The 15181-nt window shown below is 41.9% G+C and overlaps 1 protein-coding gene across 1 annotated transcript in view; it reads left to right on the top strand.

Moving 5' to 3' along the window:
• Positions 1-14935, top strand: part of LOC129729778 (protein phosphatase 1 regulatory subunit 3C-B) — a 32093-nt gene extending 17158 nt beyond the window's left edge. Inside the window, exons 2-5 of the mRNA XM_055688597.1 lie at positions 9433-10184; positions 10262-10399; positions 10477-10739; positions 12821-14935. Coding sequence (XP_055544572.1) covers positions 9474-10184; positions 10262-10399; positions 10477-10739; positions 12821-13295 — 1587 coding nt within the window. The 5' untranslated portion in view covers positions 9433-9473 and the 3' untranslated portion in view covers positions 13296-14935. The remainder of the gene's footprint in view (positions 1-9432; positions 10185-10261; positions 10400-10476; positions 10740-12820) is intronic.
• Positions 14936-15181: the final 246 nt, after the last annotated feature.

Below are 15181 nucleotides of genomic sequence, written 5' to 3'. Positions count from 1 at the left end.
TGAAAGCAACATTGCATTAATTCAAAACGGCACATGACACGTACGATTCTACACCATACTATCCTGTTCTCACAAAGTTAGTGAATTTGATTTTGAAAATTCATGAGACACTCTGAATAAATTTGGAAAAAATGATTAACAACATATCCCTTAAAAACCAACTTTTTTGGAAAATTGGTGTAAGTTTCGAAATCCGTATCATTTGTTTTGTTTTGAAAACACGAGAACTTCGAAATCAGCGTTGAATGCGATTTATTAAACAGACAAGTTTGTTTCCAAATTCCACACATAATGCGAAAACAAGTTGCTGTGATATATCGCAGTTGCGATTGCTCATAATGATTTTACGCTAATAGTTTACTCCAATAATTTTACTGAACACGCATCTTCAATAATCGAATATTCTAGAGAATAAATCTCGTGACAATGTTAATTTCGAGAAACTGTACAACTGATCTAAAGATAGTTTGTAAACAGCTCATCACTGGCAAGTTTTCCTAGCAGAAAAATAGCATCATTCAAAGTTCTACCGTGTTTACACACAATCAGTTTTTAGCTTCGATCACAGAGCCGCCAGCTCTATTAATAAACACACAATATTGGCCGCGCACCAGAGAAGGTTCAAAATTAGCCCTAGTAGTGTCGGAAGTACTCTATGATACAACAAACATACAAACGGTTACCGTAAATTACGTAACTACAAATTACTAATTACTACGATGTCGCTGCCAAAATACAGACACGTGGATGTCTCGCGGGCCTGAATTTTTGTCGCCTCGGTTGCAACACGTGCTCTGCTGGTGTTATCCTCGTGCCGAGCTGTGGTTGGTCACACCCCCAGCCAGGCTTGCTAACGATAAACTGATCGCGTGTCCCCCCACTAGCACACAATCTTTTACAATTATACAATCTTTCTTTTTTGAGCCATGTCCTGTTTGTTCGGCTGATAATCAGCTGACTACACTCTTCTAGGAGAAGGTCATTTATTATTTGAAAATATATCAACGGTTTACACTGAATGTACGCTACATTGACGGCAATTCAGCAGACTCGCAGCAGACCGTTCTTACCACTCTGACCTGCGATAAGCGATAACGCGGCAGGTTAGTGAACCGTTTCTAAACGCTCGGCGGTACTCGCATTGATTTTGGTCCTCTTATCAGCTTCTCGCAGGTTGCCCAAAAAACACCACGGAAAGTATGTCAAGTATTCTGGATCATTGCTAACGGGATCGGGGTTACTTCCGGCATTGCTAGTCAAATTTTGAGATGCCTTAACCAGTTGGTTGACGTCAATTGGTGCAGCTACAAGCGCAAAACTCGTCCAGAGTAGTTTACAGGATTGCTCTTTCGAAGTTTTACTACCGTGCACCGGTTTGAGCAGAGTGGGAATCACTCGTCAAGTACGTGTTCAAGGGATGATCGGTGGCGCCTCAGTCTAGGTCGCGTGCCCTACGCACACGGTTGTACATTCCTAAAATAGTATGTCTTCTAATAAAGATTACGGTACAATGAAAAGTTCTGTGGATTGCCAAAAAGGAAAGATGAACGCAATAATTTGCCCTTTCAAACGTCTGCCTCAGTTCTTCAAAAGTGCACACTAAAACGCCATCAGTGGTGATCTGTCTCGCGCGCTGAGGGTCAACGAAAGTCAGCTCAGCTGGTAGCAATCCAAGTGTGGCTTTCCTGATAGGTGAACACTTAATCTATTTATGGCTCAAACAGACAGACAGACAGTTTTAATCGGTCTGTAAGTGCATCGAGCATAGCCACGCACACACAAACAAACACTTTTCTCAGCCCGAGGTAGAGAGAGTAACACTTGTGAGTCGAACACAAGAAAATTCTTATCTAAATGGCATTCGTGGCTCATTGCAATTTTTGTTTAAGCAAGCTTTCGGTAGCCAGGCGATGCGAGCTATGCACCGCTGACCGGTCCCCGTACAGCTAGGCAAGCCATCATACCGTCAGTGCGTGGTGCCTCCGATAGTTGACAAACCCGCTTAGACGACTGCCATCACGCCTGGACTGCGTGATCGTCGCGCCGGCGGAGGCGTTTACATATTTTCGTAGTTTTCTTTTCGAACCACTTCCAAAACTACAGCCGGCACGGCAGTCGACCGGTACGGACCAGAACCTGCTACACAGAAGAGGCTGGTTGTCGCTGCGTTTGGTTTTCGTTTTTCGATAACTTCTCCTTTTACTTCCAGCTAGCCTCTTCTATTCGGCCGATGTGATCTCAGTTTAGTATTTGGTTTCAGTGTTTCTATGACCCATTGATGACCGTAGGATAGGAAATTTGTCGTGCATTTGTGAGATCTAAGATGCATATTTCAGTTTATGTTGTAACTGAAAGGGTTTTTCGCTGCGATCAGGTTTCCAAAGGAAATTTACACATTTTTATCACCATCCATAACGCTCGACGTTCGACTGCGCCGCCTATGAGAGCCGCGCTAATGGCGATCCAGTTTCAAGCACCGTCCCAGAGACTGCGGTCTGCTAATGTGAAACGCTTCAAGCTTAAGCTCTTATAAGGAAGGAAATTAATTGGAAATACAACTGATGATACAGCTTATTAGTTTCTAAAATTAGATAACCAGTAATCTTGGATTGAGCTGTGCCGCATGCACGGCGAATGAAAGTTGGGAATGTTTGTTTAGCTGAATAGAAGTCATCCGTTCTTTCGGTCTCTTGGAAAGCAAAACAAAAATCCTCTTATTCCAACCTAGGAAATTGTTACGCTTGTGTCAAAAATTAATCAATTTCGCCTGAAAAAATAGATTTACATGAAAATTACTGCGATTAATCATACTCGGACCGGTTGGGAGGCACGATTTGCGACACATCCGTAATTATAATCTCACTTTATCGGGCTGTGGAGTGCGCGTAACGCGATATAATACCCTACAGGAGACCAATAACTCTTGCTTCGATTAATAGCGGACAGCCATCGATAATAATTGGTCACCTCCGTTCACAGCCTTTCTTCGCGAAACGGAAAGGCCTCTGCGATGGTGATGGCGATGAAGCACTGCAGCAGCAGAAGCGGCGTGCTATAATTAAAATTCCCGCCTACTTTTGCGGTGGCACTGGCCTAGCGGCGCTTCGTGGGTGCAGCGATGCTTTCGAGAGAATGTGAAGATGAGAGGGCAGCCGAAAACCCGAGTGAGTAACTCGTTTTTATTCGTTTAAATTTATTCAAATGACCAATGCTTTAATTTTAAAGCACGATTTATGTCATTGTTTTCGCGAATTTTTCAGAGCTCTTAGGGGGCAAGTCGGTTTGCCAATCTCGAATTGACAGAACTGCGTTTGTTATGTTGTTGTCGGCAAATGATTAGAAAGCAATAAGAAGTGACTTGAAGAGAGAAAAAAAAGTTATCAACACTTCGAACGCTGCACTTCGTCGTATTTAAATTTAGAACTCGAACTGTCGATGCATCTGTAATCAAGATGAGCGCCTCTTGGCCTCCAAGTGTGTTGCGATTCGACTGCCTGCCTGCATGCTTTGGGATCATGCCATTCGAGCGTGATCGGCACTTTGTCACAGTTGCAATCCACGTGGACAGATTAGGCGCCCTTGTTTCCAACACTGCAGCCTAATAAAACGGGAAACCCTGTGTATGTGTATGCATCATATTTGGTTCTAAACGAGAAATAAAAGACGAGTCTGGTGGTCGCCAATCTGAGTTTTAATCTATAACGTCCAATTTCCGCTAACTCCAAAATCAGGATCAGCCTTATAGGTTATCAAAGGTACTCATCTTTCAATAAACAAAACACCTCCCACTCAGTGTTTACGGCAATCGGGGATTATTTGAAACAAAATAAAAACACTTTTTTTCGTTTCGAGCCACACAGCAATTGTTGCCAAGTCAACATAAATTGTTTAGTCAATCATCTTTTATAGGCACCAATGTGTGATCCCGGATCTTTTCTATTCGGCCACGCGCCGTTGGCTGACATTTATTTGCATCGTTCTGCAATCAACCAATGGCCAAATTTAAACAATGCGGTGTGCACATAAACTGGATCCAGCTCTGCAAGTTGCTAATGCTTTCCCGTTCCACTGCGACTTGTGATACAATTTATCAATCGCAGGTGACATTGGAATACACTCGCAACAATCGCGACTTTCCAGCTTAACAAGAGCATACTTTGTTTCCCTCTGGATGGCGGGGTCTGCAGCGCACATTCACGTCACATTTGCAGTACACCGACACGAGTTGACAACTTTATCTCACTTAAATCTTGATTACCGTGTGTGTATATAAACAATCCCCTCGCCGGTGACCTGGAAATTCGAGCGTACATACGAGGTTTCTTCCTTTGAAACCCCCGATGCCTTGTGTGAGTCTCTCGCTCGGACGCATCGCGCAACTGGTCTCTGATTGATAGTCTGCTGACGTCTGTTTATCCTGGCGGATTTATTTATCTATTTAACGAAAGATATTTTCAAAGCCGCTGCTGAAAGGGAAAAGAACAGTGCACTGAAGAGTTTTACTAAGTACCTACAATCACAAGTGCGGTCGATCACCGCAGGCAGAATGCATGGTTGCAATCCGATGCGTTTATTATATTGAGCGACAATGTTATAATAAAAACTGTATTTTCGGAATAGCCAGGCGGGCCTTCGTCGGTGGAATGCTATTTTCATTATTTTACTATCAAAACGTTCGTGGACTTCGAAACAAAACTGGCAACGTTGTTAGCTGGCCCATAAAGTAACTACTCGTGTATCGAATCATTTCGGCAGCAGGTCCAGAGGTTTAAAGATTTACATTCATTGAATTTTAACAAAAACATGCAAAAACAATTGACAATATAGCGAGAATAGAGGCATAATGAGCGCCCTAACTTGAATGCTAATTTAAAGATCCAAAATTACAAAAATTTTGAAATATCATAAGCGCAAAACTCAAATGTACTATCAGTAATTAGAAACACAATGTTCACAAATCATCCAGCTTTTCCCTCAAATGCTGAAGTCCAATGGATTAAATTAGGATAGGGATAGGATGCGGGTCATTCAGAGGGGCTGATATAGCACGGTAAATTTTGCGTTGCACCACTTCTGCTGGCACTGAATTTTGTTAAAAGCAGAACCTTTTTTCTCCAAATAATTTCTTGGCACAAGGCAGTTAATGGTCTTTAATGACGTATTTTAGATAATACTCTTTATAATTTTCACATCCCTGTCAATGATATCATGGGCAACTTTCCTCTGTTGGATATTGATCCGCAAACCGTCACAGCTTAAGCATTCTGGAATCGTTCCACTCCTATTGTCGGCTGGAATAGCACGAAGACTCCGTACACACGATCATTCTGCTTGTTCAAAACAGCCTCCAATGTAAACAATTTTTCATTCGAAAAAAAAAATGTGAATAGCGTCTTAAGTAGTAATCTGGCAACCCTGTCTGCTATATTTTTGCGAGATAATCCGTAAGTCTTTTGTTTCTTGAAAGCTCCGCGTCCAAGGTCGCTTTTGATTATTTTTTGCATAGTATTATGATTCATGTTCTTTTCACGAGTCATTTTTCTTGCCGACGGGGCTGGATTTCGCCGGATACGTTCTTTAACCGCTTTATTCACCGCTGCAGGCTGCACACCCCTTTTTTATCCGGTTTCCGTTTAGGGACAACCGTACCAGTTTAAACATATGTCACAACCAAAACAAACACAGCTGTTCAACAGGGTAGGCCTCCTGTTGCGAAAAGAGACACTAAAATGTGTGTATCACTTCCACGGTGACACCCTGTATATTCATGCTTCAAAAAGTAGAAATTAGTCAGTGTGTGGGGCAATATTAGCACCCTCTTAGAGCATAATGAATACTTTTATTAACACATGTTTTGAATGTGTATTATACAGGAAGCGTGTGCACAAATTCACGCATGTGCATATTTCTTGAGAAAAAAAAAGGTTCTATAAAGAGATTGTTTCGTTTTAACAAAGATATGATACAACAATTACAACAACAAAATACTCCCACAAAAGAATTATCAAAATTAACAAAAATATCATGCAAAGTCAAGAAACTCCGTATGTGTGAAATGTGTCGATTCCCAAAAAAATATGGGTGGAAGAAAGTTGGGTCAAAATTAGGTCTCTATGGTTAAAAAAATAATCAAAAATGAGAACTAGCTGACGTGAAACTATAAGCGAAAAAGAAAGAAAAAATGAAAAATCAAGAATACCAAAATGAACCAAATGAAAATTATTAAACATAGAGACAAGTCATGGGCCTTTTTTGGGTTTTGCAAATCAGTTTAGGGACCGGTTCAAAACTCGTCATGCAATTTTTGAACCTAAAGTTTTCCTTATTTAGAATCCGGAACTGTTATCAGTTGTAGAGCAGCGCCCCCAGTGGTCGGATCTGAATTATTTTGACAGCTATTGGTTTGGAAACTTTTTGCATTTCAGTTTCATCTCGATACGAAGTTTGAAGGAACTTGAGGGCAATCAAGGTAAACCCAGAACTCTCGGATCGGCATATCGCCAATAAATATGATGATAATAACAATACTTGCACGAAAACTAAGGATCTAGCAAGGAATTTACTAAAAAAAACAAGTTCTCCCGTGCAGAAAATTATATTAATTTTGTTATATTTTTCTTTGACAGTACAATAATATACCTCCACTTTAACTACTTGACATGTTTACTAAGTCAAACCAACTTTGAGATAGAGCTAATTCATTTGTTCCAGATTCTAAACGAAGCAAGCTTAACTGTATTCCAGTTTGCGCACATTATTGTTCGCGAAGTGGAACATCCAAAACATGTTTTAATGCCGAAAACAATAAAAATATTTTCAACGTAAGCGGGCACCAAACAAGATCACTGTTGAGCTAATCGATTTTTTTTATTGCCCCAAGCTATGACGTACGTTACAGCTTGCGCATCCAGTCTCTGTTTGACATACTGACAGTCATCAGTTACGCTACCACTATACCGTGTGCATCATCATCTAATTGATAGTGCAGCTTGAATGAAGTTGTAGTAGAGAAAGAATACACTCGGAACGAGACGGGTTTCATCTTCGACCTTCTGGATGACTGTTCTGATTGTTGTACTCGTAGGCGCCCTGTGAGACCTTTGGAGGCACTTAGTGCATTGAAAGAGAAACTATTAACGGGATGATAACATTGAGACCGCAGTGGTTCTGGCAGCCAATACCGCGTCTGAAATGCGGTACTTGAAGACATTCCTATATTTTTAGGTGTATGTACTCACTTGAAGATGCTCCCAGGCAATAGTAATAAATTTGAATTCCTCTTAACCTATTTTCTGTAAGGCGGTCATACTCACGTGTCTGTTTGAATTATTCGTGCGTAACAACACTAAACTGGCATTCTTAGAACTAGACGTCAGAATTACTGTTTCGTGTAACGGCCCAGTAGGACAGTTTCAATGGATGCTATACAATAACAGACTAGTGGGATTTGCTCTAGCTACGTGCAGTCACACCTCGCTTTCATTTCAACTGATACAGGATGGAGAGGCATTACGGCCCTGATCAGGTCAAGTGACTCGCTTTAAAGGGCTCTAATTAGAAGCGAACTCGGAAGAAACTTATTTCATGGCCGGAGTTAGTCACGCCACTTACTCTTTCTGTTGTTGATAAATCCATAACGAGCGAAGAAAGTACGCAATTCTGACGGCGGAGGTCATCAGCAATTCCCGCAGCTCAAAACCAATTATTGATTGGTCCCGAGTTTTTTTTACTCTAGACCAATAAATGTCTGATAAGCGGCGCCACAAAAAAGTGCAGCACCGCACTTTCAACTTCCGAAACGATATTCACCGTATCAATTCTCAGCCTACTTCGCAGAAGTGCCCTCATTATATTCTCCCTCCGGAGGACCAAAAGCTAGCGAAATGTATTAATAACAATGATAACACACTCGAATAAAACGTCAAAATGACGCCAGTTATCAAGCGTCAATTGCATGTGCCATAACAGAATTACTCATTGTATTGCATCGCTCGTATCAAATCGGAACTTTTTTTAGTGCAGTCAAAAAAAAAAGACGTGTTGTGACTTCCTCCGCCAAAAGCTGCTCAGTATCGTTTTCCTTTATTCTACTGTAAGCCGGAAGTAACACCCCTCCCTGAACCTCAAATCCACCACATAGTGTCTGGCTCGGCAATGCTACTGTTATTTCATTTAAATGCAATTTACGTGTAGTTCGACCGTTCCGGCTTCGCGGTCATCTGCTTAGCTCTCTTAGCACCAAAACCATCAAAATAAATCATCTTTTTTGGAAGCTGTTTGCTGCGGTCACTAATGCGGTTTTCTTGACTATTTATAACCGATTGCCAGCTGCGCAATGTATGACAACAAAGAAGACTAAGAAGCTGCATCTTCCATAACACTTCACAAATTAACAAATAAAAGCAAAATGAAATCAAGATCGTGCCTCCATGCCATGCCCTCAGCTACTCGCCACTGCTGGACCCACCCCCCAAAAGAAAGGTGTTTTCATCGCCATATTCTTTTTTAAAGTTGCAAAACAAACAGCGGGTCGCTGTGCCAACGCTGTCACACGCTGCCGCAATAATTCGTGATCTTATTTTGCGCTTCTATTCGTAGCCAGACAATCCCGAAAATATCCCAACTTGCGTCAATCGAAGTGATTAATATGAAGCTCTTCTTAACTGTTTTTCGCTGCTGCAGATGACTTCTGCAGAACATTGTCTTTTCGAGTAAATAAAATCTAAAATAATCGTGTTTTCGAGAAATCGTTACCGAATTACCGAACTCGATGCTGCTTTGCTGACCGCGTCCAGTGACGGTCGAAGCTGGCTAAGAAAAATGAACCTAACCTGAGTTTGCGTGACGCACGTTTTCAAAATAAAACACATGGTTTAGTCTGTTCTTTAGAATCTTATTTAGAGCACCTTTGCATGCTGCGACCTCATGTCTTTCCTGCTCGAAAATGAAAGCTAAGTAGACTAACCGAACGATTGCATTCATCTTCTACCGAGTAACCTCATCTCATCAGCTGGTTGATGACCTTCTAGTTACAAACTAACAACACACCAAGCAAGCGATGGAACCGCTCAGTCTGTTACTGCTTGCCGTGTGGGTTCTAATTTGAATTTAGGAATGAGCTTGGGATGAGAAAAAATAAATCTGTGCCAGAGCAGGAGGTTTCTAGTTTGCTTCGAAACTAATGGAAAATTTTTCTCACGTTTGGCGCCAATCAAGGAGCTTCAATGCGCCCGGTTGACGGTGGTTTTATATTTATAAGTGTATGAACCCAAACAAAAACAATAAAACATTCAGCAGATATTCCGCCGCGCAGCATTATCGGTCGCGTACTCCTACAAGTAGGACTTGCTCTCAGTTGCTAAATGTGAACGAAATCTGTTGTGAATGAATGTGTATAGTTAAATTAATAATATTTTTTTCCTTCTTTTTCAGTGAAAATTTCACCCGTCCACCCGTCCGATACCGGTTCGTGAATGCCAGCCCTCGCCGAGATGCTGGTATCGCAAAGTCCGCCGATCTACAGTCACTCGCTAGCCGACTACATCGCGAGCCAAACCGACAGCGGGTCACCATTCAGTCGATACGGTTCCGCCGTCATCCCCCAAACCCGTAGCTACTGCCGACCAGCATCACTGCAGCTCACGCCACCGCCTTTGCGCCGTCAGCCGACACCATTCAGTCCACTAAGTACCAAAATGCCGGCCTCACCCAAACGATCCTGTCTGGTAGTCCGGGTGGAAGACCTCACACCGGAGGAGGAACGCACCATCGACCTGCACAGCCCAACCGACATCCACGATAAAATTCGAAACAAGAAAAAGGTTGTCTTTGCCGATGACCAGGGCGGTCAGTTGACACAGGTACGCGTGATGAAGGAACCTTCCTACATGCCTCCGGTGTGGAGTCTGCAATTTCTGGCCCACGTAACCCAGGGCATGATCAGCCCGGTCCCACAGGAACAGTGGGTCGTGGATTTCCGACAGCCAGCCAGTGCCTATCTGGAGTTCCGTCAAAAAGTTGAGGATCACAATGTCTCGCTGGAAAACGTGATCATCAAAGAGACGGAGCATCTGATTGTCGGCACGGTGAAGGTGAAAAACGTTAGCTACAACAAAGAAGTTGTCGTCAGATCGTCCTGCGATGGGTGGAAAACGCATGAGGACACCTACTGCACATATACCGTGGTGAGTAGGCTCCACTTGAAGTTTGAAGGGTCGACTCAGAATCCGAAATTATTTTGAATATTTTATTGTTTCCCCAGGTTGGAACCGGCATTGCATCAGCCTACATGGTACACGATACGTTCTCCTTCAAAATCACTCTTCCTCCTAAGTCCAGGCGGATTGAGTTCTGTGTCTGCTACCGATGCGACATCGGCGAGTTCTGGGACAATAACAATGTAAGCAATCCGTTGGTTGAAAATTCCTCTAGTTATTAAAAGCGACTCTCTGTGCGTCTTCCATTTTCTTCGAACAGGGTCACAACTACTCTCTGACCAACCGGGTAATGCCACGCCAGGAGTCCAGCATCTTCTTCCCGACGCACAATGCCTTCAGGGATCGAGTGAACAATGGCGGCAACATCAACAGTACCTCTCACACCAGCAGTACAAACAACAGCACTAACGGTTTCAGTTCCAACACCACTAGCATAGACTCGACCACGTCGTACGTGGATCCGACGGTCGAACTGGACACGTGGCGCCATATGACCGCAGAGAACCATAGTGGACCCTATTGGTAAATTTTTGCACACGCTTCAACACTTTCAATCGAATGCTACTCTAAGCCCGACTCAACAATCAAAAGCAAGCAGACTAAAATGCAGCAATCAAGGGTGCATCTTCATGCGCTTTTCTCTGCTCGTTCGCGAAACAAAAATCACTAAAACCGTTTCACAATTCTACCAAATTGTAACCAATTAGTCTTAGAACGGTGGCATTTATTGAGAGTCCAAGACAAAACAAAAGGTACAGTGTTAAGTGTGTACAAAACGGTAATTGCCAGAACAGAGAAAAAATCCAAACAAAAAAAGCTAAAGTTCTTAACAGATCGATCTTCCTATCTATAAAAAAAAACAAACACAAAATCATCATCGATCGAGAGGTAACGGTCGCGGAATACTACAACTAAAGTGCAAGAAGGTAACACCATTGCTCTCTCTCTCTATAGAATGAATCCATAGCATCTCATTACATTCCTATTGCAATTTTCCTCGATCATAACGAATAACCATCCTGATCATTCCACTCGTACGGAGTAAGTCTTCATCACTTCACCGGCGAAAAACAAAAAATATTAATACCGCTCACTTACTAACCAGCGAGCAACCCCATTCGGACCCGGACTAGCACTCTAATAGATAGGAAGGTAAATTAAACTACCACAAAAGACACACACTTAACCTAGTAGCTATTGGCCTTTTTCGAACAATTGGAAAACAAAACCTATTTTGAGTCGTTCATTCTATGTTCCATACCGTAGTTAAAATCCTATGGAACCGAACCACACTAACCACTAACGAAACCCACACGGTATTTGGTGGCTTGGGTACCCTAATTCGACACCTGTGTAAGTTTTACTGTTTAAGACTAGACCAGACGGTCGGTCGTTGTTTCGATATAAATCGATCGGTTTGTTCTAGTCTTGCGTTATTTGAAGTGTTTGACAGCCGAGAGTAGTGCGATAACTTCGAATCAAAGCAACAGTTGGAAAAATAATTTTTAAGCTGCATGATTACAAAAAATAGGTCATTATAACCTGCTTCATAGAGCTGAACCTACACGAATACGAGCGACATTAGTCCGGTCAATCACACCTTCCAGGCAGGCGCGCGAGATTCGCTTCCCTTTCGCAATTCCTGAGGTGACCTTTGCGAATACTTCACGCAAGTTCCGTTGTCGTTTGCTCTCATCGAGATACGCGCGCACGATCGTCATGAATGCGAATGGGGTTCAATTCGAGCAGATACGAATGAACTCAGTCAAGCGTGTTGGCGCCCCGGTATAGAAACAGGTTTTTCAAAGATTTTTTGCCGTTCTATCAGTATCGACTGTTGCAGTGCTATGCGGTTAATATACGTAACACAACGTGCTCCGCAGACTGGCCGATCGGATATCCTCGCGATTGTTTTAGCCTACTGCGCCGCTAGCTGTCACTCCAACTCGGCGCATGAGTGACTCAATTGATCGGGTGATGTATCAGATAAATATTACTTAACTTGTATCAGGTGTTAGCGATATCGCTCTGTAGGCGTGGGACCGCTTTCGTGTGGTATTAAAAAAGTATCACCAAAACAGTTTAGATAAGGATGTTGACTCTATTTTCGCACGACTAGCTTTTGCGAGAGCGCTCGATATAGATGATTGCATTTTTCAACAGTTATCAACAAGACGTTGCAAGTTTAAGCGATTGTTTTTGACGACCATGATTAGATAAATTTTTTATTACATGATTGTGATCGGTTTCGAAATTTTTTTCGGAACTGATTAGATAATATGCTGATTATCTAATCCCTAAATGTTATCGATGTTTGGAAAATACTTTAGGCTTTCAAAATAATTCTTGTCCGATCAGCCGTTTGCAATTTACCTGCGAAAAAAACTCGGATGAATCTGATCATTTTATTATCAGACCTTTTTTTAAGAGATGCAGTTTAAATACATAGTTTGCGTTTTTTTTGTACATTGGCGCACTCGCTTTAATTCATTGGGTATCGCACTGCCTCGAAAATCCCTACATGGTGACATTCTGTGTTAAACGTAAAAAAAAGCAAAAGATTTCTTTAAACATTTTTTTTTGTCTTTCTATTTGCTTTACAGTTTACCTGGTATCCTGAAGAAGACCCAGCAATCGGAACTAGCTCCAGCTCAAACTATCACAGCAAAACAGCAACCTTCGGATAACCCAATCGGAAACCTTACGGAGACACCGAAGCCGGAGGTCACTCCTCCGCAGAGCGACTCGGTGGACGGTTCGTTCGATCCGGACCTATCGCCTTTGCCCCGCACCACTGGCGGCACCCCGTCAAAGGTTCCGATCGTATCGCCGAAACGTGCTAACACCAACCTAACACTGAACGCTATCAACGGAAGCATGCGTCGTCACAGTACTATTCATCTGAGCTCCTGTGGGGACGAGTTTACCCGTTCCCTGCAGAAGCCGGTGCGAAGCTGCAGCACTCCGCGGGACACCGGTCGACAATACTTTATCCGGGAACGTTCCGACGGTGACGATTTGCTGTCGAATTTGCTTAGCCTGCGAGAAATGCTGCTCGGTCAGAATGTGCATGGTTGAAGATGGACCTTTGGACAGATTTTTTTTTCTCTAACTCTCATTAATTGTGAATACTGAAAATTATACACTTACACATACAAACACGCACGCACACTTTCGTGGGAAGCAAGCCGTAATATACAGTTTGTTCGTACTATTCTCTGTGTCCGATGAGGGTTGAAGAATGTTTGTTTTTCGATACTTTTTTAAAGCAGTTTTAGAACCATACCTATTTAACGCTTTGTGTTGAAGTACATTAGCCTAACCTATTTATGTCAGGTAAAAGAGCGACGAAGGAACGCCTACTCTGCTACAGTAGTGAGCAAACGGGAGACGGAAGATGTTAGGGAATTTCGATTGAAAAGTACGATTGTATTGTCAATGAAGCATGGCCTACTAGTAGTCAGTCAGCAGCAAGCGGGTCCTAGCCAGGAGCACCGGTTGTACTATTTATTATTTATTGTTCGTTTTAACCACAGATTTTTTTATCTCGGTCAGCACCGTGTGATAGACTCGTGCCGCGCGCACTAGTATGCCATGACAGGAAAGAAAACGGAGTTAACCTTCCAATGAATAGTCAGAAAAAGGGTTTTTTTAAATGGAAAAGAATGAAACTAGTAAGATTTAAAGCAAACATACAGGAAACAATTGTATATGAAAAATTAGGTCACACACAAATACACGCACACCTGTACTGCACAGCGAACAATAAAAACAAATCACAAACCCTAGTAACGAATGAAAAATGATAGAAACCAAAAGACTGATTGTGTCCACAAATTAAATTAATTTGCATGCGAAGGCGAGCGAGAGAGACTACGATTTCAGTAGCAGAAAACAAAAGTCAGACGGAATGGATCAGGAAACTAATAAACGGACGTTTAGAACAACATCAGGAAGTCTCCCTTATTATTTGTATATTCATAAGAAATTAACAAACAAAAAACTACTAGCACTAAACTGTCTAAATGGATGTAAGCAATCATTTAGCTCTGTAAAAGTACCTTTTATTTGTTGTTAGTTATCACACATAAGTTTGCTCAGCGAAGGTTTATATGCTAATAAAAACTTCAAAGAGAAAGTATAAATTGACTGATAAAATACCACTGAGATTGGCAGACAATTTGTAAAACGCATGTCGAAAATGGTGATCGAATCGTGATCGTGATATACTACATTAGAATAGCCAGACGTCGAACAGCAGAGCCATCTAATAAACGGATCAATATGAAACCCCTCTGTGGCGTCTTCGTTTTGCATCGATCAGGGTAATCAAATGGATCTTTATTCCAGACACCGCCACGCAATTGTTAAGTTTTCAGGTACCTCGAGTGCAATGCGTTTAGCTGAATTGTCGTGGGTTCGGTTATTGTTGTACATAGTAGAATTAAGAAATCACATCACTTGAATAGTTAATAATGTGTAATAATCAATGATCTGCCGGCGATCTTTTGGAAACGCAATAATTGAAGAGAAAAAAATCCGTTCTCACTCTGCTGTGCACTAGACGGACCTACCGCAAAGCGTTTGGCGGAGTGAACGACCTGTTTTTTACAGTTAGGAGTAATGTTAACATGTGTTTATTATTATTTAGTGGTTAGTTGACTTAGCTTTTATTACAAAAATAAAACAGAGAACAAAAATAAATTTGCTATTTCATACGCACGGTCTATTTTCTTGCTGTGATATCACAATGACTCAGTTAGTAGGTTCAGTTCATATTAATCAGTTAGAAAAAATATGAACGTGTTTGAATTGAGTTTCATGCTTCCATAAACACCTGCTGCAGTAAGTCATTAAGATCCGAATAGAAATCAACGTTGAATTTTTTTCTCAGCGTTGCTTAAGTAGTTTTTTATATTTATATTGTCAACTAACACTGGTCGATCTGTTGTCTGTTGAACAAA

The sequence above is a fragment of the Wyeomyia smithii genome, chromosome 3, assembly GCF_029784165.1.
Source record: "Wyeomyia smithii strain HCP4-BCI-WySm-NY-G18 chromosome 3, ASM2978416v1, whole genome shotgun sequence".
NCBI lineage: Eukaryota > Metazoa > Arthropoda > Insecta > Diptera > Culicidae > Wyeomyia > Wyeomyia smithii.
This window is presented reverse-complemented; position numbering and strand designations above follow the sequence as displayed.